The 26,834-nt window shown below is 43.1% G+C and overlaps 1 protein-coding gene and 1 long non-coding RNA gene across 2 annotated transcripts in view; one reads left to right on the top strand and one right to left on the bottom strand.

The window, feature by feature from the left end:
• The window catches only part of SPOCK1 (SPARC (osteonectin), cwcv and kazal like domains proteoglycan 1), a 478,475-nt gene that overhangs the window by 433,947 nt on the left and 17,694 nt on the right, over positions 1-26,834 (top strand). The window contains exons 6-7 of the mRNA XM_058540847.1: positions 22,666-22,782; positions 26,534-26,755. Of these exons, the coding sequence (XP_058396830.1) occupies positions 22,666-22,782; positions 26,534-26,755 (339 nt within the window). The remainder of the gene's footprint in view (positions 1-22,665; positions 22,783-26,533; positions 26,756-26,834) is intronic.
• The window catches only part of LOC131405734 (uncharacterized), a 193,530-nt gene continuing 180,117 nt past the window's right edge, over positions 13,422-26,834 (bottom strand). The window contains exon 4 of the long non-coding RNA XR_009220021.1: positions 13,422-15,169. This is a non-coding gene — a long non-coding RNA (uncharacterized LOC131405734). The remainder of the gene's footprint in view (positions 15,170-26,834) is intronic.

Raw genomic sequence — 26,834 nt, 5'->3', positions numbered from 1 at the left:
CTAGCATTTCATTATTTCCATTTAGACTTTTTTGATTAGTATTGAAGTTGAACGCTTTTTTTGTGTGTGTTTATTGGCTGTTTGTGTTTCTTCTTTCACTAGAGCGTTTGTTCATACCCTATGTCAATCTTTCAATTACATTCTTAATGGTTTTCCTATTGATTTGAAAGAATTCTTTATATATTAAGAATATTGACCCTGCCTTTTTTCAGTGTTTTCCAAATTGTCTTTTAAATATCACTTACAGTAACTTGGTAGTTTTTAATTTTTAATTTTAAAAATGATTCAATTATACATTTTGAAAAAGGGGAGAGGAATAATTGTAAATAAGGTAAAGCATACATTCAAAAAAGATTCTAATATACATTTGGATAAAAAAGGAGAGGAAAAGTAAAAAAAATAGACCTGTAAAAGAAGTTGCAGAAAAGCATAAGGAGAAGAGGAGGCAGAGTATTCCTTTTTAATTGACGAGGGGTGGGGTGATTTGTTTCATCACTTGCTCCTTTCTGGACATACAGATCCACGCATTATATCTATTTATTGAGTAGAAAAGTCATTAGACCTTTCTAAGGGTTGTGATTATTCATGACCCCTATAAAGCATACTAGAGAGAATAGACCACGTGAGAGGAAATGAAGGCAGATGCAAATGACAACTGTATGCAAGATACAGATTCATGCAGCTTATGGCAGGAATTAACCCAGTGACTTTTCCACTCTACACCAGTAGTCCTGAGGTTTGGACCCATGTCCATTTCTTCCTCCACATCACCAGAGTGGTCATCACTCTGTCAGTCATGATACCACAGAGTAACCCCCTTTTCTCTTCCAGGCCCGGGTCTCTTAACCTCAGCACTATTGACATTTCGGGTCGGATAATTCTTCAGTGTGGGGCCGTCCTGCGCATTGTAGGATGTTCAGCAGCATCCCTGGCCTCTCCCTATTAGATGCCAGTACAACTGTCACGGTTGTGACAACCAAAAATGTCTTCTGACTTTACCTGATGTCCCCTGGGGGGAAAAATTGGCCCCAGTTGAGAACCACTGTTCTAGGCTAAAGCTGACGCAGGGCAGTGAAAGCTAGAGGTTTCCTTCTAGGCTTTTGGGGCCTTTATGTTGAGTCGTAATTTGCAGAGGTTTCAGGCTCAGGTTGTTCTGATGGCAGTTTGATGGGATTGTGGCTTGATGTCCACAGGTCTTTCTTCCACAGTGTGGGGACACGCCAAGTCTTCTCATGAACATAAACTTGTCATGTTTTATACTCAATTTTATTAACACTTTTGTTATTTCCTTTGTTGCTTTGATATATGCAGAATCTTTCTTTATTCATCTTCTAATAATTGGTACTGTTAATTGTTTTTACCTTAAGCCTTTAATCGATGTGAAACTTACATTGATATGTATTGTGAGGTGAAGCTTTAACTTTTTGCTGTTTTTTTCTTTTAAAATAACAAATGTAATGATGCGATTGGTTGAACAGTTCCATTTTGATGTTCCTTAAGACAAGGAGTTATTACTTTTCCAGAGCCATATATTCTGTTTCTTGGTTCTGTCTCAAGATTTGTGCAATATTATTGGGTATTTTTTTTTTTTAATTATTAGAGCCAAGAAGCTCCTTATACCTGATTTGTTTACACATACATAGCTCGGTGTTGGGAATAATATAATCAGAAAATTTGATCTTAGTTTTCTTTTGTGATTTTTTAAATCATTGAAATATTTCCCTTAGAATTTGACTCAGAAAAGTAGCAAGAATGGCAGCCCAGCCTCTTTCAATTGGTTACCAGTAGCAACGGTATATTAAGCTCCTACCACGTCAAGGTGCCACCATAAGAGAGACAGAAATATAATGCTGTCTATAACTGCTAAGGTCTTGTAGTCTGGTATGGAGACAGACTCAAAACTGAAACCTCCTCTGGCCCATGTTCACTCCCTGTTTCACTGCCCCATCCCCCACCCCCACCCTGCCCTGGGGGTGCTGAGGGCCCTGCCTTCGTGTAAGCAGCAGGCAGCCTTGAGAGCGCCAATCACAGGCCAACTCAGTCAGAGGCCCTGGGTGTGAGGCTTCTCCTCTTCCCCGTCCTTCATTCCTCTAGTCAGTGATGCCAACTAGAAGAATGGGGGAGGGAAACTGTTGATGCCACAGCATGATTTATGGCCTCGTGGACTTGCCAGAGTCAGCAGGAAGAGCCACAGCCCTCCAGCACCCCAGATGTGCTTGAGCACACAGGACTGGTTCACTGCCTATTGGAGTTCAATTAGGGTTCAATACCCCAAACTAAGGCCCCCTCATTCTCAGTTTCCCTCCTTGGACCTTTCTCAGGGCAGTCTCACAAGACTGTCTACATTGGGCCATATTGGGCTGGTAGTTCTGATTCTTTTGTTCTCTTTTAGTTTGGGTCCTGGGCAGCCTTATTTGGTGCCTGAGCAGTCTTCCCATTACCTAACTTTTAACCCTAAGGTTGGTTAGTTGGCTTTTTTCCAGAAGTCTAGAAAAGCATACCCAACTCCTGTGGTCAAAACTGTGTGAGAACTGGGTAACTCCTTCCTGTTATAGCTGGTAGACACTAGTTGGTTATTAAGCTGAACTATCTGATTTTTCCATGTCCTTATAATCTGGGTTCTGCTTTTTGGCATGAACCTGTTTTCCACAGATTTCTAAGTCTGCTTATTTTGGAAATACCATTTGAATTTGAACTTACGAATGTATTATCGATTAGACTCCTCACTTGTGAAGAGTCCTAAGTAAGTAAGCCACAGAGTGAATGTTCTAGGAATACCTGACTTGCTCAGCACCTGCCATGTGCTATGCTCATGCCTGAGGCATTGCATGGCCATCATTTAATCTTCGTGAAGAGTGTGAGGTGGGAATACTATTTTGCTGGTATCCACGTGAGTACCATCTCAGAGCTCACAAGGATAGCACAGCAGCTTCTGAGTGCTGCACATGTCTGCAAAGGTCCTGAGACAGAATGCACAGGCATTTGTTAGTGGTCTGGTTTTGCAACACAAAGTGGCCTTGTTCCACAGGGGCAATTCCATCCTGATTCCATGACCCTTATCTGCCCTAAGTTCTCTCCCTTTTCAGCAAAGACACTGGCCTTCCTAACTCTAGCCATTTCTGTGAGTATCTTTCAGACTCCCAGTGTTGGGTCCAGGATGTGGATGCTTTGTCCCCTCCTTCCCTCCACACCTGCAGACTGGATTCCCTTCAAAGCCTTGTGTTGTCAGGCTCAGTGTTAGTTCTCCAGTGCCAAGGCCTTTTGAAATGGTGTCTGGACCTGGTGACATTAAGAAACAGTCTCATTGTGTGTCTCCCTTCTCCCCCATGCCTCCAGAGGCATGGAACACACATGGCCCAGAACAAATCTGTCAACTGCGGGTGTGTGAGTGCAGAGGTGGGATGAGACTCTGCCCCTCTGCAGTCTATTACATTTGCAGAGGTGCACACAACTCAACAGACTCATTTTCCTTCTCCATTGAGACCTGGCAAGGGGGTGACAGTATCAGAAGCAAGACCTCTTAGGGCCCTGCCTGTTCTTCCCAGCAGGTCTTCAGGCTCCTTCGGCCTTCTTTTTGAGAGAGGAGACTCTTGTGGGCAAATGTGCCCTGAATGTGAATGTGAACGTTACTGACACCAGCTTCTGATCCCTGCTCTGCTCTTTAAAAAGCGGACCAATTTCTCTTTCCCAAGACAAATGTGATAACCACAGTACAAACTCTTTTCCACAGTGACTTAAGCTCCCTCTTGGTAAAAATGGAAAAATGGGTCTCAAAATTCACTTTTACCCAAAGAGACACTTTTAATCAGCCCCAGCCTAATTTCATGGGATCAGAATAGTCCATCTTGGATAACTCACCTCCAAATGAAATTTGGCCTTTGTCTGTTAACCCTGCCAAGCTTTCTTGGCGAGACCCTTGCTACATAAAGAATAACTACTATTAGAGAAATGGGTAGTTTCTGTTGGAGTCATAAAAAAAGGAAAACAAACTACATAAAAGATGATGTATTCTGACCCTCTCAGGAATTTGTTCCTGTCAGGATTTTTATATCCCTTGAGATAGAATATTGGATTAATGAGTCTTAGAATATTGGATTAATGAGTCTTAGCTATGTACATATTCCATTATGGGTGATAAGCTCAAACATATTGACACACAAAATCTCTTTTCCAGATAGAGCTCAGAGACCTAAGAGGGTCTCTCTCTTCTCCCTCTGTCTTAGACACTTATAGCCTGGACATTGCAGGCTTAACTAGCTGTAAATTAATAGTAATTTGCTAAATTACTAATAGTAAATTACATCTGAGGCCATATTTCCAATAAGACCCCAAATCTTGATACCCTGAGACCCCCACCTATGGACTAGCAAGGCCATATGTGTGAACCTGAATGTCTTTAGGCCACACCACCATTTAGGACTACATGGCCAACAAAAACTGGGTTCAACAAGGAACCCATGTAATCAGAGGCATCACTACTGCCCCACTGCATGCTGTTCCACCGTATCAGGCCACCACTGTCTCAGCCACCTGCTAATCTCCTCTAAGTGGTATTCAGGCTTACTGATATGCCTCCAAACAAGTTGTCAAAAAAAGTATATCATCACTCCGTGATAACACTTATGTTAGCAGCAGCAGCACTGAAAAAAAACTGTTTCATACATCACAAAGTATTTTGACTTGAGATGATGTCTACCGATCCAGGTATCCCATGTCTAAAGGAATAAGAATATTTCTTCTTCTTTTACTTAAATTCTGAAAGTATTTATGTGGGATACTGAGAGGAAAACATTCATTAGTATCTCAGGTATTAGAGAAAGGGAATTCCTGGGAGGGAGAGGTTGACATTTGGACTATCCATAGATTGTAGAGATGCATAAATAATGATCTATAGGCAAACATTTCCCAAACTGGCTTCCTCAGGGCTGCAAGATATCATGTCCTACACATAAAAGTGTTCTGTAGTCATATAAATTTGGGAACCTCCAGGTTAAGCAAATTTAAATGAACTCTCTTTAACATGAGATTCTGCAGTGCAAGTCACCAAAGAAAGATAAAATAATTGCCTAATGAATTTCACCAGGAAACTCTTTTCTGGAAATATCCATGCACTCCAGACTCTGGGAAATGCTACTCAGGTCTCCAGCAACCTTCTCTGCGCTGGACTGGACTGTTTCTGTTGTACCCTCACCTACATATACATTTTCAGGCCTAAAAAACAACTTTTTTTGTGTGTGTGTGAGGAAGATCAGCCCTGAGCTAACATCCACGCTAATCCTCCTCTTTTTGCTGAGGAAGACCGGCTCTGAGCTAACATCTATTGCCAATTCTCCTCCTTTTTTTTTTCCCCAAAGCCCCAGTAGATAGTTGTATGTCATAGTTGCACATCCTTCTAGTTGCTGTATGTGGGACACAGCCTCAGTATGGCCGGAGAAGCGGTGTGTCAGTGCACGCCTGGGATCCGAACCCGGGCCGCCAGCAGCGGAGCGCACGCACTTAACCGCTAAGCCACGGGGTTGGCCCAAAACAACTTTTTAAAAATCAAAAAATAATGAATGTTTATTTAGACAATTAGAAAATATTAACAGGCAAAAGACAAGAAAGCAATAATGAAGATTCTCCCACATAATAGACCCATTGTCAACATTTTATTGTATATTTTCCCCTCTTGGTCTCTTTGTCTCTGTCTCTCTCTCTGTCTCTTTCTCTCTCTCACTCCACACATCCATTCTACCCATTTCACATTACAAAAGTGATCAAACCATAGATGCTTTTGTATTCTCGTTTTTTCCACTTAATATATTATAAACATTTTGTATGTCATAATATCCTTCTGTGTCATACTTTTTAATGGTTTCTCAGTTTTCTAACACATTTGTGAACCACAATTTAGCCCCTATTATTGGACACGTGCTTCTAGGTTTGGTTTTTTTTTCAGTGTTAGAAGCATTGTAGTTGTTTGTAATAATACAGCTAAATCTTTGCAGCCATCTGTGCTTGCTTAAGTCTCATATAAAATCTATAAAAGGTCATAATTTTCAGTGTGTGTTCCTCATCATGAGACAGAATCTTAATTAGAACCAGCTCTTAGGCCATCAATACCATGTCTCTAATTATTAGAGTAAGCATTGTAGGGCCTCCTGGCTAAGAGTACAGGGCCAGAGTCAGACAGCCTTGGTGTAGACCCTGACTCTGCTACTTAATATTTTGCTTAATTTAAGTAGTTGACATAACTTCTCCAAGCCTCAGTATCCACAGCTATAAAATAGGAATAATAATAGTGCCTGCCTCAAAGAGTTGTTGTGAGAGTTTACAAGTTTATCACTTGGAATCATGTGTGTGTGTCTGTGTGTGTGTCTGGTGTGGTATGTGGTGTGTGTATTTGGGAGGAAGCCAGGGAGGAGAGAGGGGAAGTATTGGGTACTAGAAACCTGCATGACTTTGCATGCCCAAGATGCTCCTTCCCTTGGCTCTTCCTCATTTTCTGGCAATAGGGACCTCTTTTAAAACGGTAAGGATGCAGGATACGGCAGAGCAGACATGGCTGTGGCTGTGACCTGAATGTAACTCCCATCTCTACCATTTATTAGCTTGACCTTAGACACGTGATCTAACTTCCGTTTGGTTTACAACCTGGGAAATGGATATTAATGAAATTCTCTAGCTCATAGAGTGTTGGTGCGATGATTCAGTGAGATCATGCTTGTGTGTACTACACCTGTCATATAATAAGCACTCACTGGCAGCCAGAAAAAAAGTCACTTAACCTCCCTAAACTTCAGTTTCCACATCAGTAAGAGAGAAATAGTAATAATGACTCTGATGCGTTATCACCAGGATTAAATGAAAATGAAAAACATGAAGGCAAAGTGCTAGCATGGTTCTTGGCAATAGTAGGTATTTAATATATGGCAGCTCTTGGGACATATTATTCTGCTGGTGTTAGTATTGATGGATGTGATACAAGCTGAGCTGCACTGTGCCACCTGTCTCTTACAAGTCAATAGCTGGCCGTTCGAGAACTGCAAGTTAGTGGGCCCCTTGGTGCAATGCCTGCAGTCAAATGGACCACCTCTACTTTGGTCTGCAGATTGGAAACTCTCAAGCCCAGTACTCTGACCTCACCTGTCCAGGAGTTCTCAAGTCCACAACACTGGCTTGGAAGGTTGCCCTTAATGGAGCGATACTTGTCATTACATTTCAGTGCAATGTCTTGCTGATGGGTATTAGAAGGGACTGAGGCAACAGGTCTTAGTGGAGGATGGAAAAGGTGTGGAATAGATTGCAAGGATGCTTTAACTATTGCAATGCTTTTTGAGCTTGAGGTAGACCTAGAATTCTCTCTCTAGGCCCAAAGAGAAAAACATATGCTGGGAAATTGTGTGAAGCATGAGGAGTCATAGTGGAATTGAGTTTAAAATGTACAACCTCATCACTCTGTGAATTCAATCTCAAGGCACGTTATGGGCTATAATTCTTTGATGTCCTTAGAGATGCCTGAACACCACTCAAAATTAGACCTGTTCAAATTCTGCCTATGCCCACCCCATGCTCCACATTGTATTTTCCATTCATATCTGAGTTCAACTATTCTTACAAACCAATAATTCTGTATTCCTTTCAGAATGACTCTCTTGCACTAAAGTTTCCTTGGAAGGTACCTTTGTTTTCTTCAATGCTCTGAAGTGTGAAGTCTACATAATTTGCTAAATGCATCATGTTTACATATGCATAAGCCAGTTACCTTCAAATCACCATCTCTTCCCTGCACTATTGGCTGAATGCTTAAAGAAAATGAAGGTTAATTTTCTGTAAGCAGCACTCCATGGTTTCCAAATAAGCTCACAGAGACACAGATAAACTGAATTACTTAGTGGTAACCAGCCAGACAGGAATGAGAAGCCAAAGCTGAAGCAAGCCAGGTGTGTGGAATCTTTCTAGCATCTCGCAATCATCATACGCACAGAAACATGAAGATGAGATCCCAGGGACCCCCAGCTGCTGCCAGGCTGGTTGAGGTCTGAGGTGTTAGCAGGTGGGTTAGCACCCATCTGTAAGCCGATGGGCCTGATTTCAGCCTATGGACCCCTGCAGTCAGAGCTGCCAGGCTTTCTCATAATTCCTTTCCTCGGGCAGGGGGCATCAGTGTGATAGCTGTGGTAGAAGAATTAGGCCATCCTTCCCATAAGTGAGTCAGCATGGGCAGAGTGAAGAGCATGGGCTTGAATCAGTTAGTGTTGGGTTCAAATGCCAGCTCTGGCCTTTACATGTGTGCTGGGCGGAGTGGAGGCGACAGTGGGCAAGGTCCCTAAGGTGTCTAGGCCTTGGTGTTCTCAAATGTGAAGGGGAGATAATAAGATTACCTGAGGCTTCATGAGACAGCGTGTGTCTCTATATAGAGTCAGCATCACAGAGTCGGGCCAGTCCAGTCTTCTTTTAGCTGGAAGTTACTTGTCTTGGTGGTGGTTATAACTCTCTCCTTATCCTCAAAGGCACACGCTGGCCACTTTCCTATTTGACCTGCTCCTCATGTTTATTCTTGGTGCTTTTATAGTGAGGGGAACAGTGTTTTCACTTAGCTCAGAGTATTCATATTATTTTCTTTGTGCCTTCTACAAACATGTACCAATGCCTACTTCTAACCAGACCCTCTGCCAGGAACGGAGGTAAGTTCAGACGTGACTGTTGCAGAATCCTTGGTGCGTCGGCTCACAGCATCCAGAAGGGACGACAGCTTGTGATGTAGCACAGAGAAGCGGAACTGCAGGTAGAGGACCCGGGGGACACCACAGGAGAGGGGATGGAATCTTCGGCATGGGGGAGGCGGTGGTGAGAGGATTCCACAGATGAACACGCGTTTGAACTAAGCCTTGGTTCTCCAGGAAAGCATTCTGGGAGAGAAAGCGGCTCAGGGCTTCATTGTTAAAATTCCACCAACTCGGTGGAGGGAAGACATTCTCCTCTTACAAATAAGCAGAGGAAGACTGAGCACCAGGCAAGGGCCGTGTCTTAATCATCTCTGCATCCCCCAGAGTGTCTGACTCAGGGAGTACTGGAATTGAATTTAGACCTGCCCAAGGTCACAGGGCAGGGTGGGGAACAGCACACAGACTGTGTTGATTAAAAAATCCCGTGTTTAGGGATTATTTTTCCCCTTTGGGTTAAATAGAAAACTGTTAGCATGTGGCATTAGAATTGATGTATTGGTGCAAACTGTCTTGAGTTACACAGCTAACAAGTCTCTTGAGGTCATATCGCTGGAGGTTTTTCGCACCTTGGGGCTCTCACCCTGCTCTGCATTTGTTCATTCAACAAACCTCAACCAGCCACCCATGTTGTTTTGGGCTTTGAGCTCAGTGCTGAGGAGACAATTGAGTGGGTGGGTCACAGGGTCCCTGCATTCAGGGAGCACACAGTTTAGTGGGGGCAACAGACTTCAATTTTTTGAAGAGGTATACATTCACATCACACTGAAAAAGTATTAAAAGGAATACAGAAATTCTCCCTCCTTTTCCTATGTATCAGCTGTCCAGTGCCCACCTCCCTGCAAAACAGAAGCCATTATTATTAGTTTTCTGTATATCCTTGAAGAGGTTCTTGATGCATATAGAAGTAAACAAACACAAATACAGATTCTTATTTCCCTGCTTCAACACAGTAATATATGATACACACTGTTCTGCACTTTGCTTCTTTTATTTACTATATCTTGGAGATCCTTGCATATTATACAGAGAGCTGTACAGTTTTCTATTGGGTGGATGCACTATAATTGATTTAATCATGGACATTTGAATTATTGCCAGCCTTTGGCTATTTTAAACAGTATTGTAATGGATACCTTATATATGTTAGTTCAAATGCGTGTATGTGCATACTTGTAGATTATAGTCCCAAAGTGGAATTTTGGAGTCAAAACATCTAGCAACCTTTCTGAATCATTTTGCCATTGTTATGTCTCTTGTAATCCATATGCAGTTTGGTTTTTCTCTGTGACTCAATCTGAAAATAAAATCTTATTCTTTTAAAAGGTGAATTTTAACCCATTTAGACTTATTGATGTGAAAAATTACGTTTGGTCCTATCAGCTCTGTTATTTTTTGTCTGTTTTCCTTTGTGTTTTTTCCCACTGTATGTTCTATTTTCTTTGTGTGTGGGAGGGCGTGTGTGTATATAATTCTTTTGATATGCAGGAATGTTATCACTTTAAATGTCAATAAAATAATATGATTCTTCCTTTCCCTTTCCCTTTTCCCACTTCCCTGCCTTTCTTCTCTCACTTCATCACAGATAATATAATTATCCTCTTAGGGTTTCCCTTTGTTCTATAAAATGTATTCCCTCTTCTGTTACTTAATTTGTCATCTTTTGATGCTTTTATCTGAACCCCAAACTACTACATATGAAGCAATCAGCAAACTTGCCCTACTTTGCATCTTCTTCCCTCCCTCCCCTTTTTCTGTTTTTTGTTTGTTTGTTTTGGTAGTTGATATCATTTCTTCATTGTCAGGGCATGTAGCATTTGCATTCTTATCTGTCACCCCAATCTCCACCTTTGCTCATTCATAAATAAATGCATTTCCTGAGTCATCTCCATAGGTGGCTACAGTGGGTCCTCTAGTAGCTCCTCTGGAGGGCTCATGGGAACAGTATTGCCTGAGTCACTGCGTGTTCAAAGCTGGTTTTCTGTAGTATTTATTCTTGGAAGGTAGCTCAGGTGGATATGAAAGCCTTGGTTCAACTTTCTTTTCTTGATTATCTTAGAGATATTCCTTTACTGGATTCTGGCTTTGAGTATTGCTGTTTTGAAATCTTAAAGCGGCCTTATTTCTTTTTTTTTTAATCATAAGTTTCTTGGATATCTTTTCTGCTACTGTGTCAATATTTATTTTTAAAATCCTGTAATTTTATTAGGATAGATCTTAGTATTGACTATTCTAGGACGATTTTTCCTGGCTTACACTGTGCCTTTTCAATATGTAGACTCAACTCTTCTTTTACTTTAGGAATTGTCTAACAAATTGTATTTTAAATATATGTCCTGTTCCATTGTTTTCTTTTATTTCTTCAGAGGCATCAGATCTGCACGTGTAGGAATTCCTTGCCTCTTCTACATAGCTGTCATTTACTCTCTAATCCTTTGTAATTCCTTCTTTGTTTCCTTTTCCTGTTGTTCACTCTTCTCATTTCTGGCATCCTTCTCTCTCACTGAGTTTTCCACAGCGTCTGTTTTCCCTCATGCTTCTTCCTCTTTGGCTTCATTTTTATGCTGCTTTTGCTTTTTCTTTCTACTTTTCTGAGATCTAAATGCTCACATGCCATCTCCTCTGTTGTCTCTTCATCTCTTGTCTGAGTTCTTGTATACCGTTTTATTGTCTTTCTTCGTAAAGGTGATTGTTTCGGTTTAATTCGTGGTGCTGTACTTGATCCACATTTTCACCTTTTCCAATTTTCTGCTGAGTGTTCTGTGATAAGGTTTGGTGCTCTTTTCCACAACTTTTCGTTCTTTTATATACTTTATCAACATGCCAGCTTCTTTAAAAAAAGCTATTATTGGAACACGTTAGACTTCACTGGCCTACCTAGTCAAAAGGCAGTCCTGTGGTTGGAAGGGGAGGAACTCGTCTCTTTGTAGACCTCACAATCCAAACGCAATCTGCTTCAGTAAATCACCAGTGGCAGATGGCTTACCGCTAAAATGGCTGCTCTGTGTTGTCTACATTTTCTGTTTCTATGAAACAGATCAGGCCCAAGAGGGTTTCTCTCATCAGCTGTGCTCACCCTGTCCTCAAGTCTCTTGCTACACGCAAGTTGCACTTTGGAGTCAGCCTCTTGCCTACGGGAAGAACAACTGTGTGGGCATTTTCTGAGATCCTTAGTCCACTTCACTCTTTTCCCCTTTCTTGTTGGTTTTTCCTCCTGAGCAGCTTCTGCCTGATCTGTGCCCTGTCCTCTCCCCTAGATCCCTTAGCTCTTGCTGAACAGGAAGTGTTTGCCTACCAGAAACATAGATTTGATTTTTTTATTGGCCCACCTCGATATTTTACTTCCATCTGGGTGGTTTCTGCTGTATTGTGCAAAGCCTAGGGATCACATTTCTCTTCTAGTTTTACTGCAAATGGAATTTACACTTCTTTTTCTGTTTACATTGTTGATTATATATGATATTTAGCAGGCGAGGAGGGAATTATTAACTATCATGCTGCCTTGTTAGATACTGGATCTCTAAATAGGCAATTTTGATCAAATATAGTAGTATTACTAGGAATAGAAATAAGAATAGCTAATATTTCATCTTTGTGCCATTCACAAGGTCCTCTCTGAGCCCAGAGGAGGTCCCTTGAGGCTTGGGTGCCATCTGCTTTTCATGCCAGTTCACTATACCCAGTCATGCCCTAAGGCTTCCAAGATGGAGACAAATTTAGAATGAGTTGCATGATCTGAAGGGTGAGAAGTATGGTGAGTCAAACACCGAACCTGGCAGGATTTGGAAGAGCTTAAGACAGCTTTGTGGTTTCAGGAGGCAGTTCTTCCTTAGATCCTGCCTTATTTATCCTGATCTTTCATCAGTTTGCCCAGCTGAAGCATGAAGGTGAAGAAGCCAGGCTGTATATGGTCCAGGCATCTCCAGGACCATTCTGGTCTGGCCTCAGTTCGAACTGGAGTTTGCAATTCCAGCTCCAACCTCTACTCTCTTACCCTAGACTCCAGCACCCCTGAAGGTACTGCTGGACCTTTGTCACGAGAAGGATGTGTGCTTCCCATCTTTCCAGTTAGTCCATATACCCATGTCACCATCCACTCTGGACCAGGAGAGGGAGGAGTTGTGGGGAGGAACTAAGAGGAGCTCATGTTTCTCTGCATTTGGCCTAAATCTCCTCCTAGTCTATCACCTAATCTGTGAATAAAAGTGTGCCGACATCCTCCTCCCACTCCCAAATAAAAGAGGCAATCCCAGGTTCCATGTACCTCCTAGGTGATCAGGATCAGATCTCAAATCCCAAGCTTTGCATTCATGGTCGTCCACCAATCTTTTGTGGCTTCCTGCCCCATTAAATAACAATGTAGTTTATTTCATGTTTAGGGGTAAAAGCATATATGCATGTATTGGTGCTTTAGGCATTGAAAAACAGAAATTTAAATTACGTTTAATAATGTCCAGATGTGGATGTTGAATTAGAGCAGATTAACCTGGATAGAAATTGCTAATTAGGAATGGAGATTCATCTTATATGTACGCTAAAAATATGTTTTCTGTTACTAAAACCTCTTGCAGATATAGGCTTATATATTAGTCCTAGAACAGTTAGTGCTACCTGGTCAGAATATGGGCCTTGGAATGTATATATAATGTGTAATATATTGGAATATCTTTAAATAGCTATATAGAAGATAATGTGTGTGTGTAAATGTGTGTGTGTATATGTTTGATTTTTATATACATTTATGATTTAGAATTAATCATGCTAAAGTTGGTGTGTTTAGTTTGAGCAGATCTAATCTTAAGTATAAATCAGCTTTAAAAATCAAACAGTAGCTTCATTCAAATTGGCTTCTTCATTATTTCTAAGATCTTCCTGGAATGTCTTCTCCTTTTCCAAGTCCTCCCTGTACATCAGCCTCAGCTCAATTTCTGCCTCCTCCTGGCAGCCTTCCCTGACTGCCATCAGCCACTTGAGCCTCATAGATGAACAAAATGCAAAGTGATCTGTAGATACTGGGCCTGCCTCTCCACAGTGGGGTAACCCACGCAGGGATGGACCATGACCCACCCAGCCCCTTTCCCGGGGCTCTGCTCACCCCTGGCGCTCTCAGTAGTCCAGATTGAGCCTGTTCCCACGCCTGGTCCTGAAGCACCTGCCACTGCTGACTTTAGGCAAGAATAGCAGTTGTCATTTCTCCAGCTTAGTCTTTATTATTTGAGGGCCTGAGAAGTCTGGTTGGCCATGAAATCCTTCAGTAAAACTGCTGGTTATGATGCTGTTTTCTACAGTACTGCTAACATATTCCAGGTTTCCTGTGTAGGGAAAGGCTTACCCACTGCTTGAGAAACACATCTAAAGCCAGAGTTGGCATTTCTAACCTATATTTTGCATATTCAGTAGTTTTCTTTTTTACTGTGGAGTGTGGAACAGGCTGTGGATTTTATCAGAAGCTTTAAAAGCTTATTTCATCTAGCTAACCTCCCTGCTCTAGATTATTCAGGGGGAAAACTAAGTGTTCCTCCACTAATGCACATTTACAAATGTTGTGCAAGTTCTAAATGTATTTCTTTTTCCAGACGAAGGATTATCATTAGAATCAAGGGAAACATGAAAGTCTCCTCAAATCAGGTTACTAAAAATAGTCTTAATGGGTTTAATAGGGAAATTTATCCTTCTTAGCTTGTACCATTAATTAGCTTAACTCATCTTCCTCCAAGTTTAATGTCAGTATTTTAAGCTCTTTCAAAGATTGCTTTTTAAGAAGGACTTTATTGGCAAGCTCCTGAATAATGGGGCCCTAATTCCTTTGCTTATGCCTGTTTTTACATAAAATGATGTGTTCTCTAAGGATTAGAGAATATGCATATATATTGATGTTTTAGGCACTGAAAAGTAAAAACTGGAATTACATATAATAACATAATTTAATTTGAGCAGGCGTAACCCGGCTCCCATCTCTGTTAGATGATCTCCAATTAGAAGTGGGGATTCACCTTGTATATGCTTTAAAATCCCCTCGGGAAGCCCCGATTGTGTTTTCTGTCACTAAAACTGCTTATGGCTGGGAGCTTATTATCTATCAGCCTCTCAGCCTCTATTATCTCCTGAAGTTCCTCAGAAGAAAAGATGGTGGTGGCTGCCTGTTGGTTTTTGAAAGCTTCATCTTCACCATGCTCTTTGTCCTGTGGAGGACTCTCTCAGTGGGTGGACTGGGGGGAAGCGCAGGTGCAGGGGTTGTGGTGTGAGAGCAGAGCAGTGAGCTTCATGCTAGGAGACCCGGGTTGGAATCTCAGTTTTGCCATTTACCATGGTAAGACCTTGGAGATGTCACCTAACCTTCTTTGAAAAACAACAGAGGAGAGTTTTATCTTGCTGGATGGACTCAGGCTGTTGTTCCATGTGAAAATCCATATGCATGATCTTGATTCCCATACTTTTCCATTTGGTGGATCACCATGCTGCCTCTGTCCACAAAAATAATATCAGCCAATAGTCACTGAGTACTGAAGCTTTAAGTACATTCTAGTCCAATCTTCCTCATAATGCTTTGAGCTAGTTCTGTTAGCACCTTCATTCTGCAGATGAGGAAACTGAAGATCAGAAAAGTCACTAGTCCAGTCTCAGCTGAAATGGCAGAGCTGGCATCTGAACTCAGCTCTTTCTCCAGAGCCTAGTTACTCTCCCCTGCCACCCCAGGATTCCTTTAAAGCAGAATGACTGTGGTTACTTCTCCTAAAACTGTGCTAAGGAGAATCACCCCTCACCTATTTGAGTTCCGGTTTATTAGAGCCCACGTTTCCAAGAGAATCATAGCCTTGCTCATCCTCCTTTTGTTTCAAGCTCCCGTGGAGTGCAGCACCCTCTCCTCTGTCTTCCTGCACACATCGCCAACACTGGGGCCCTTGCTGGATATTCAACAGCATGAGGGACCCAGTCTCTGTTGGGAAGAGGAGCCTGCATGTGCCTGAAGGCTGCTACCAGAAGGAAGAGGCTGGACGAGTGGCTCAGGAAGACATCCTTGTGTTTGCTCCAATCTAGGCTGTGCCCAGCATCTAATCTCTGCCCTGAAGAAGGCTCAGCTGGACCTTTTACAGGAGATGCTAATTGCAAACACTCTGAGTACATTGATCCAGTGCTGCTCTGATTAAGTAATTATGCACAACAGCACCTAGGAGGGCTGAAGGAGATTAGTTTGAAAGGACCAGCACCAGATCTTCGTTTCTGAGAGGACTCCCAGCCTGCTCCAGAGAGAACTCCAGCCTGGCCCAACTCTTTAATTACCTTCGGAGGCACTGAAGTTTAAATTACATTCTGATTGTTTTCATATTAGCTTCTGCCAGAGCCCTGAGCTAAGCACTGGTGAGGCTAGGGTGGGAGAGGGTGGTTGGTCCCATGACAAGTTGGGTATTTTTCTCCTTTGGTCTTTGGCGGAAGGACTTCATGACTTACAAGAGTACATAAGGAATTGGTTCCCTAGCAGAGGCTTACAGATATCCTACGATGCTTGTGTGTCAGATTTGCCATTTTCAAACATGCCCAACTGGGTGTTCAAATGTGTCTTCTATTAGGATTCTACACACACACACACACACTTGCTCCATTACACTCTATTAGCTATTAACACTGCAGCTTTGAATAAAGAATTTCTGTATTCTGTCCTCACCTCCACTTTTTATATCATCTCCTAAATATTTTTTACTCCTCTGATTGTTTCCTTGCCTTCCTCTCTACTGTCTAATCCTCTGAGAGGGCTTTTTGAGTGTCATCAGCCCACAAGTTATCAATAAGCTGAGACCAGCTTAGAACACCAGTTATCACTCTCGGGAGCAATTTTCAAAGCAACTCGGATTTCCTAGCTCCTGTCTCTCTCCTTCTAAAACCATTACCTGTGAACTTTCCACACTAGCTCTTGACTAGCCCTTGGCTTTGTCTGACGGAAGACAGAGGATCCAAGGAAGATGGGGTGATGGGGGCCGGGGATGGGCAGAGCCAGGCTATGGCCACTCATACAGTTAAGAAGCAGTCCTCTCTCTTCCTCCAATCCCTGTTACCCAGCTAACTTCTCCATAAGCAAACAGGGAAGGTGAGAGCACCCTGCTTCCTCTCTCATAACCCGCCAGGGCTGTCGTAACCCTGTGGCAGCTCTTCTGCCCTATAGTATCGGCAAGAGCGCATCCTTCTTCCTCCCACCAGCTGGGTCACTCATCATGTACTCCGGGCTTTGTTTGCATACTCTCTGCATTCAAACCCAGTGTAGCTTAAAGCCCCTTAGAGCTCCATGCCTTGGGTGAAGCAGAGAGAGAATGCCCAGGTAGAAAAACTGATCACAGTTTCTTCCCAGGGCTAAAGGCCTTCCATGGAGGCTGCATGTGCCTTATTTACACTTGCTTAATGCATTTTGTTCATATTTTCCAGACAGGAAGAGTCCACTGGGAGAACACCAAATTACCTGGGCCCTTCTCTGCCTGAGTGCTCTGCTTTCCTGGGGGAGGGAGCTGTCTTTTTGCACATTTTGGAGTAATGTGCAATGGCACTACCCTCATTCTCTAATGAAGCCCCAGTGGCTGCGCATGTGACACATGCTTCTGGGAGCATAACAGGAGGGAGAAGGCTGTATGCAGTCCTTCCGAAGGGCTGCTGTTCTTACACCAAAGCTAACGAAGGCAGGAGCCTGACTTGCTCTCTCCCTCTATCTGTCCTCTAATACTCAGCTGCCTCGCCTGCATCATTGGCAGAGCTTCCTTTACATGTGAGGGCCTGATGTTGTGATTGTTTTGAACCCAGAGTATGGACCAAGTATATTAATCATATCAGTGAGTACTGGCTACCCACAAGCCCAGTCTATCTAAGGAGCCAGTCCAGCACCTGGGATGGCCCAGCAAGATAACAGCATGGATCCTAATACTGTCTCTGCCACTTGGGGAGTTTGTAACCAGCGTGTTCGTTCATTCATGTTTTCTTTCAATACTGATAGTTTGAACAACTGCTGTGTATCCATCCTTATGGTCAGTGCTGAGAATACAGGTGTGGGGAGATCAGACCAGTCCCTCCCGTCACAGAGCTTTTCCACTTGGGGGAAGGCAGACATATATTGCAACCTGAATCTCTTGAACTTCTGACCTACCTACAAAATAAGTAAAGGAGAGCAGTTATTCTGTTTATCACAAGCAATCTCCTCAGGCTTAAAACAAAAGCATAAACATAAAATTGTAACAGATTATGCAGATGGTTGGGATATGGGAAGGGGAACATAAATTTACTGAGTTCCTGCTATATGCCAGTAGCTGTGAGCTATGTTTTACTGATATTATCTTATTCCATACAATGATGCTATGAGCTAAGCTTTATTATGCCATGTTGCAGATAGACAAATTGAATTTTACAAAAGGCAACAAGAGGGGTATTATTTTTAGTTAATAAGTATACATTGAGAGCATTCTTCATGCCAGGAACCGACTGCATAAGATGCTGAGTCAGACTCGGGGCACCTTTTATGGTGCTGTGATCTAGAGGGGGAGATGGACATTGAGTGAGAAGTTACAGGTGTGATGAATGCCATTCGAGGAGCAAGACATTGGAAGCATGTAAGAAGGGAAACTCCCCTAGTTTGAGCGTTAGGGAAGTCCTGTAAGAGGGAATACCTTTAAAGCAGAGAGCTGATGGCAAAATTGGTATTTGGAAGACAGAAGAGGTGTGCCCCAGGAGGACCAGTGTGCGGGAAGGACAGTAAGGGCAGAGCATGGAGGCCAAGGAGGAGAGAATAGAGACCAGAGGTGGCATGGGCCACCACCATCAGATCTCACAAGTTGCCTTATGGAGTCCGGACTTGCCTGCAGAGTGATTGCAAGCCTCTGAAGTAGCTAAGCAGGAAAGTGACTTGATCAAATGTCCATTTTAGAAAGATCGCTTTGGCTGCTGGATGGAGAAGGGAATGTGGGGAGCAAGATGGGAGACCATTTAGGAACCTGTTATGGTGGGAGGTAATGGTGGTAACATGGCCGGGAATAACGGCAGCAGAGGTAGCAAGAAGCAGGGAACGTTTTGTAGAAATCCAGGACAATTCCCAGGTGTTCGTCCTGAGAATATGAGTGTCTGCTAGTACCATTTTCTGACCACAGGAGGAGGCAGAGATTGGGGGTCAGTGGATCTCAGAGATGCTGCCAACATACCAGCCATGCTGGAGCAGACTGAGGTCATGTAAGAAAGATGCAGAGTGACCTGTAAAAATAAGGCGGCAAATATGGAAACACCAAGGACTAGGATGCTGGGCAGAGACAGTTGGGAGGATGAGAGCAATTAAAAGTGAGCTGAAGCCAGGGTGGAGGGCAGGAGGGAATCGAATGGAAAGTGGGAGAACAAAGAGGACTGGCTGGCACTCATCCACTCAGGAAGGGAATGTAGTGGCCAAGGGGATCAGGTCCGAGCCATCATGAATGAACCAAATCCTCTCCCAAGATAGCAGCCTTTTCCTCTGAAGAGTCTGATGCTGGTGGCCTGAATAACCTGGTTCTCTCACCAGGAGAAGTGGAGAGACACCCCTCTCTAGAAATCACGAGGATGGGCCCACCTCAGGGCAGAGTGTGAAAATGGCAGGTGGATATGGTTTTACGGTTTCCTCCACACAGAAATTACTTTTCCCCAGGAAGAAACTGAGTGTGTACCCTTTGCGTCCCCTATCTCTGAAAGCGCTAAACTTCGGTTCATACCTATGCCGGCAGCTATGTTAGGCACCTTAAAAGGCAAGCATTTTTCTCCCATTGGCAGCCTGTTATTGGCTAGAATATCAAATCTGAACAAATAGCTCTCTGCAGGCTGTCGGCTTTGATTATTTTTTTCTCTGGGACGTATCTAGCTCCAGGCAGCTCGTGCCTGACTTTCTCCTCATAAGGACCATTCGGTTGAGGACACCATGAGGGACCAGGGCCCAGTAATCGCATGCCTCTCCATTTTGGCTTTCTGATCTCTCTCCACCCAAGCCAGTGGCATCCTGCTTGTGGATTCTCCCTGAGTGACAGATTCACTCTCTCAAGATTCCAGCACCCAATTCCATCAGCCATCCAAAGGCTGTGTACTTTGGGAAGCCGTCTTCTCAAGATACAGATCACCTGCACAGCTGTCAGGGTTTAGTTAAACATGACTGACTAATTTATCCTGCACTGTGAGATGGGGATTCATTTCCTTTGCAAGTTGACTTGGCAATTTTCTCTGCTCAGAGAGCATTTAGAATAGATGGTGTGTGTGGCAATCGAGAAGAAATAGATGCTATTAATTTTCCATTTTCAAATGTGAGATTGACTATAGAGCCCACATCCCTTTCCCCTCAGAAAAACAGAGCACATCCTCTCCTGTTTAGAGCTGTGCAGTATCTGAAAAGTCAGAAAAGTGAGGGCTCTATCCTCCAGAGGCTCTGAGTTGGGGCCAATGAGTGTGGTACCGTGGGCCTGCTCCTGAGGCCCCGTCTTGGTCCCTGGGCAAAGCCATGAGTGGCAGCCGTCAGCAACAACTCCTTCCCCTGCTATTTGTGCACGTGGCTTAGCATGAGATGCTGGTTCCTGGCTGGAGCAGGTTTGTGATCTTCTTCCTCAGGAGCCCATCTTTAAAGACTGAAAGGAAGGAATGGAGGCACAACCTTGGGTGTCAGGATCTCATGATGAACCTCCAAAAAGTTGGAAATCCCTAAGGGATAGCTAACTTCATCCAGTGCTAGCCAGTCGAGCTTCCAGCTGTGAGGGAAATACTCTGTCTCTGTGCTCTCCCATTTGAGGTCACTAGCCACGTATGAATGTTGAGCACTTGGAATGGGGTGGGTGCAACTGAGGAACTAAACTTTCACTTTTATTTAATTTTAATTAATTGAAATGTAAATAGCCATCTCTGACTAATGGCAACTGTACTGGACAGCACAAGTATCCATTTTCACCTGTTTCCTATGTGGCCAAAGCCAGTTTTGTTTAGGTGCATTTGTCTTACTGGTTTTCTGAATGCTGTGATGTTTGCTCCAAGCTTATCTATCAATCTTCAACTTAAAAATAATAGTAATAGTGGTAATAAAATCATAGCTGGCACCTGCTGAGTAATTACTTTATACTATGTGCTTTGCCAAGCACTTTACACACCTTGTCTAATTTATAGTCACATAATGATATCCTGAGTTTACAGATGAGGAAATGGAGGAGCTGAGAGGTTAAGTGACTTGTCTGAGGCACCCAGCCAGTAAGTGGTAAAGCTGGGCTTCATCCAAGGCAGTGTGACCCCAGAGCTGTCATACTCTGCTGCCTGTCAAGATGGTTATCAGCACCGTTTCCTGGCTGGTGTATATAGTTGTGTCCTGGCTGAAAGCAAGGCAGTGTCTTGACGTCATTAACAACTTGGGTATAAACAATAACCACACACTCCATGCTTTGCAGAGTTTAGATCTGGATTCTGGCTGGAATGAAGGCAGCAGTTATAAATGCGAGTGCTGAGGCTGAGACTGCATAGACCCAGCCAGGGTCTGCTCACCTCCCCTCAAATGGAGGGTAGGAGAGACCTTCCTGCCTGAGGTCTGGGAAGTTGGGTTCTGTTCTCCATCAAGCCCCCAAGCCCCAGGCTAAGGAAAGATGGGCTTTTCTGAAAGCACACATGGATTGTAAAAATGAGGAGAGGATCTGGATGATATTATTTTCTTCTGGAGAGGCTTCACCCTGTCCTTTGTGAGGGAGATGAGGGCTGATCACCTCAATTCAGTGAGCACCTGTACTGACTGAGGCTGGAGTGGAGTTTTGGTGAGACTATCTACTCATCCATCACTGCCCTCGTGCCTTCCAATGGAGAGCCTGGGGTGTTCACTGGGGTCTCTCAGCACTGGTACATTCCAGCTTTAATCTATGTCTCGTCAGCGCCACAAGACAGTCAGCACTTGGCTGTGCACCACAACGGTGTTTTGCTTGGCTTCTTCGCAGCCTGCCTCCTGTAGCTTTCAAATTTGGAAAAAGTGCAAGTTGTGGGGCTCACTTCTTTGTCCCTTCTTATTGGGATTTTGGCCCCTCAGGTCTCTAATTTCTGTCTCTCCAGATGCGAAAGGCCACTAAATGCATTGCTGCTTTTTCTGCCTCTTGGTAGTGGCCCACTGTCTGGGCCCTTTGTCAGGATTCCCAGTACACAGAATTAAGGTAAAACCAGGGAGCTAGGGAAAGTCAGCTCCCTTCTCTCTACCACTGACCCCCGTTTGGGGGTTTCTTCCCTCTATTCTTACCTCAGCACTCCATGAGACCTTCAGATAGCCTGCACCCACCTCCCCAGCCATCCAGCTGGATGTCTCTCTTGTTCTCAGAAAGAGTATTCCTTGGTCCCTATTGCTCTGTCATACCCTAAAAGATGAGCTAGCTGCAAATAGCAAAGACTCTTCCATGGAGAAGGCATCCATCTGTCCACGGAGACTGTCCATCTCAGTCTATCCAAAGGCCAGCAAATAAGCCACATTCACAAATCCAGACCTGGGGCTAAAACAAAATTGAGAGTCTGCTATTACTGGATCTTTTGGTGTCCCAGGCAGCCTCTCCCTAAGAGCATTAGCTATTCCTGAGTATTAATCTCTTGGCATGAGTTAGTAGAAAATGTGATCTTCTCTGGCAAACTGCAATAGCAAGTTTTATCAGGTTATCAAGAGGGATCCATGACAGTCTTTAGGGGCTGGTGCGCAGCTGTGAGACCACTATGGCTTGCTTTAACAGCTCGGAAGCAGTCCAAATTCAGTTCTGAACAATGCTGCTTGCCCTGGGAGTCTAGGCTCTCTTTGCCTACTCTTTATCTGTGATAGCAGCATCTTTGGGATTTTTTCAAAGTGGGGGAAAGGAGTTATATCGTGGTTGAAGAAGGAGGTTTGTTTTGAGCACTTTTTGAGGGCATTTGTTGAGGGCAAAGAGCAAACAGGAGGACAAAGCCCACGGACTCACTGTTTCCTCCATTTGCTTCTCTCCAGCCTGCACAGACAAGGAGTTGAGGAACCTGGCTTCCCGGCTGAAAGACTGGTTTGGAGCCCTTCATGAGGATGCAAACAGGGTCATCAACCCCACCAGCTCCGACACAGCCCAAGGCAGTAAGACCACCTCACTCTTGCTAATTTATTTCAAGTACCACATTTCCTCAGTTATTAGACATTGTTGATTTAGCAATAGCATTTTGGGGTGATCAAAGAAACACTATGTTAAATGTACACATTCACTTAAAATATGTCCTAATTTCAGAAATATTAAAATATAGAGGAGGGGGAAATGCCTTAGAATCAACAAAATACAACAACTTATATTTTTAAAGTCTGGTTGCAAAATTATCAAATGTTTAGTATAGACATTTTGAAAAATACATTAAGTATATATAAAATTCCACCACTTCAACAAAAACTATAAGCATGTTATGGTGTATAATTCAAATTTTTTCCTTGCCATATATAAAAAAAAAATATGTGTCTGTGCATGTGTGTATATATATACACCCACATTTTACAGACTGTTCTATGACCTTATTTTACCATTTAGCAATAAATTATGACCATCTTGCTATGTTGTTGAGTAGTATTCTGCTTTGTAATAGCTACATAGAATCCCAATTTATAGATGTAACATAATTTATGTAATTACACCTTTATTTTGGAGCATTGAAGTTGTTACTAATGTTCAGCTATTATAAGCAACACTGTAGCAAACATCTTTGATAATATATTGTTGTGAACATTAGTCAGACTGCATTTTGTTTTCCATAGAAACTCCCAGACAAGTGTCCCCTCCACCCTCATGGAATTGGCAGAGACCATACTCAGAGCCTCTTCATTAGCTGGAGAGAAAACTCAGAGTGGGTCTGCATACTTGTACTTGGGTGAAGTCTCTTGTTGCCTTTAACTCAAAGGCCGTTAGGGGTAGGCTTCACACTGTGGCCGATTGGCACAGAACGGCTTACTCAACAACACACTTGTTCAAATACAGGGAGTTTTGCCACAGCCTTTTCTATGTAGCCACTTTTATATTGCTTTGTCAAAATATAAAAACACGTTGTTGTTTATAAGCAGAGTATTTCACCCCATCCCTGATCCCACACTTGTTGGGACAAGATTTCTTAATGTAATGCTCCTGGCTTGAATGAAGTAGGTAAGAAGTTACACTGGCAACTATTGGGATCAAGAGTTTAACCAGCGTCTGGTCTTCAGCCAAAATAAGTATGATGTCCTTAATTTTTGGTTATTTTTTGCTGTTCATAGCTATCAAGAGATACTAGTTGAGAATACTGATCTAGGTGACAATTCTTTCACTAGTTTGGATCTTTTATCTTAAGGGAAAGATAGCATTTGCTTCCCAGAAACTAAGTAGCCAAAGAGTAGTTCCTGGTGGTTGTATCTGTGGGAAAGAGAAAGTAAGATGGTTTCTTTCCATTCCTCCTGGAAGCTTCCTTGGGAGTTTGTGGACAATTAATTCACAGATGATCTAGAGAAACTTTTCCTCAGGATCCTCTAGGAGGAGCTGGGCCCTTGGGCTTTCTGAACAACCTTTAAACAAAGAGCAGATTGATATGTGGAAAGCTGCTCCTTGCAGCCTCCAGTCCCAGGAGACTCCTTCTCCAGACAGCTGGGCAGCCTGCAAAAGACCTGCCCTCAGCCAGAAGCAAATTGAGTCCTCGAAGAGGCTTTTAGATTTGATGTCGTGAAGCAGTTGGAGTGAAGGGAATATAAAGGAATGACGCTTGGTTAGCCCACAAGGCCACAGGAGGGAGAGACGTTTGGTCAGTCCAGGAGTTCAAAAGGGGAAACATGAAAGCCTGGAAGTCCCACATGCTTGGGGCCAACTAGAAGGGCTGCTCTATTTCCCTCTCCCCCCTATAGCAGATACAGGTGCCTCTTTTCTAGAACCTTCCAAATGGATGTGGGTGGGAGACTTTAGATTACTGCCCAACCAGCTTGGCACTTCTTTTTGGTGGTCAGTCTGCAGTAAACTCTTCTTTCCCATGTATTAAAATGTTAAAATTAATATGTTAATATTACACAAAATATTCTGTACAAAAGCGTGGAGCCATTTAGTGTCAGAGTAAATCATCTTCCTTTACTCAGTAGCCCCTGAGGACATCATCATCATAGAGATTTTTCAGTTCTGACCTTCAGTCAAAGAGGAGGGCACATTATATCCCATAGTCTCTCTTCTTGAAAAAAGGAATGTTTCTAAGATGTGTTCTAAGATCTCAAAAGGAATTAATTTAAAAATGGAAAGATTTTTTATGTTGGAAGGTGTAAACTTTGCAGTAGCTAGAAAACCTCTCTCAAGAAATACTTTCATTGAGTACTTCCTTGATGCCCATACTGGCTGAGGCTACAGAAGGGAATGAGGCAGTCTTTGCCCTTAAGGAGCTTAGAGTCTGATTAACAGGCATTGACAACGAGGGGAAGCACAGGTTCTGTGAGAGCTCAGAGGAGGAGCTGCTGCACTTATTTTACTGGCTTCTGGACAGTGAAGACCCTTTTGTAAAGACACTGCTTTAAAAAGGGTAGGAACACTTTGCTATGTCTTATATCCTGCTGACTAGGCAAGGGTTCCCAGTGATGCACATAGTAACCCAAAGATCAGAATGTAGGTAGGAACCCCAGGAGTGGGCAATCGACCCCATCAGGACCCTAAATTGCAGTCACTGTATCACCTCCCCTTGCACTGCCCATTCCCAAACATGGCACCCTACCCAACTAGATGTCCTCAGGGCAGGAGGATCATGCATCATGCAAGGCAGAGGCAGCCCTGGGAGAGGAGGGATTGAGAATGTAGGCTCAGGGTTGGGCTGCCTGGGTTTGAATCCCAGCTCCACAATTTTATGACTTTGAGCAACTAACTTAAGGCTGGAGCATTTTTGCCATCTGTAAAGTAGAGAGGATATAGCATCATTTCATAGAATTGTTACAAGGGTTCCCTGAGATAATTAAATATAAAAGAGTGCCTTGAGTAACACAAAGGTGAACTTTTATCATCATTTTTCCGGGAAAATAAAACCAGTCCTAGAAATCCACCTTATAGAATAACTTGAAATTGCATGGTACTTTTGATTCTGAAAGAAAGGCGAGTTTTAGATGTGGGGCATGCCTTCTCTGAGGTTTGTCTACAGTAGACTCAATATCCTGAGTGTTAAGCAAAGTGTTATTATTCAAGTGCATACAATTTCCATTGTGGAAACAAATAATTCTTTAAGAAACCTACCCCTCCTCCCCTAGGGAAATAAGAGGAAATTATTGTCTGAGTCAATTTGGATTCTATATCATGTATCTCTTGAGGGGACTGCAGAAAAGAAGAATGGGGAGTGGAGGCAGGTGGCTGGCTTGTTTTCCCGTTAATGTTCAGACTGCTGGGATTTAACAGTCCTTTGGGATATAATCAGTGCTTCTGGATTGTGCTACATAGTTCCATTTCACTGCCATCCTTTTGACAATAGTTTGTTTTGTTTTGGTTTTTCAAATATTTTTTTTCCTAAATATAAAAGCATAGTTTGCAGTATTATCAGTTACTCTTCTTACTCACCATGTTTGCGATCTTCCTTTCAGGCATATCCTGTTTTAAGCAAGTCTAGTAAATGAAAACCTATATTTACATCACAGATAAATTAGCACTGGGGATTTGTTCCCTTTAGAACATATTTTCCTCAAATGCTGACTTCTGTTTTAGTGCATTTTAAATTGTTTCACTTAAAAACCAACAACAACAACCATATATTCTGGTAAAGTGCTGCTGAGACTGTACTCCTGCAGGGAAATAGCCTCTGGAGGAGGCAGTGGGGGCGGGAAAGATCAGCTTGGTGGTAGCTGAGCTGTGCCATTCCCTCGGCAGGGTTTGACACCAGCATCCTGCCCATCTGCAAGGACTCCCTGGGCTGGATGTTCAACAAGTTGGACATGAACTACGACCTGCTGCTTGACCACTCAGAGATCAATGCCATCTACCTGGATAAATACGAGCCCTGTATCAAGCCTCTCTTCAACTCTTGCGACTCCTTCAAGGATGGCAAGCTCTCTAACAATGAGTGGTGCTATTGCTTCCAGAAGCCTGGAGGTAAGGCAGGAGGGAGGTGGGGTCCAGAGGCCAGAACAGCCATGCTGGGCAGGGAAGGAGCATGTATCACATATTGCAG

Source organism: Diceros bicornis, chromosome 1, assembly GCF_020826845.1.
Source record: "Diceros bicornis minor isolate mBicDic1 chromosome 1, mDicBic1.mat.cur, whole genome shotgun sequence".
Classification (NCBI taxonomy): domain Eukaryota; kingdom Metazoa; phylum Chordata; class Mammalia; order Perissodactyla; family Rhinocerotidae; genus Diceros; species Diceros bicornis.
The sequence above is the reverse complement of the archived record's forward strand: the minus strand, read 5'-3'. Positions and strand labels throughout refer to the sequence as shown.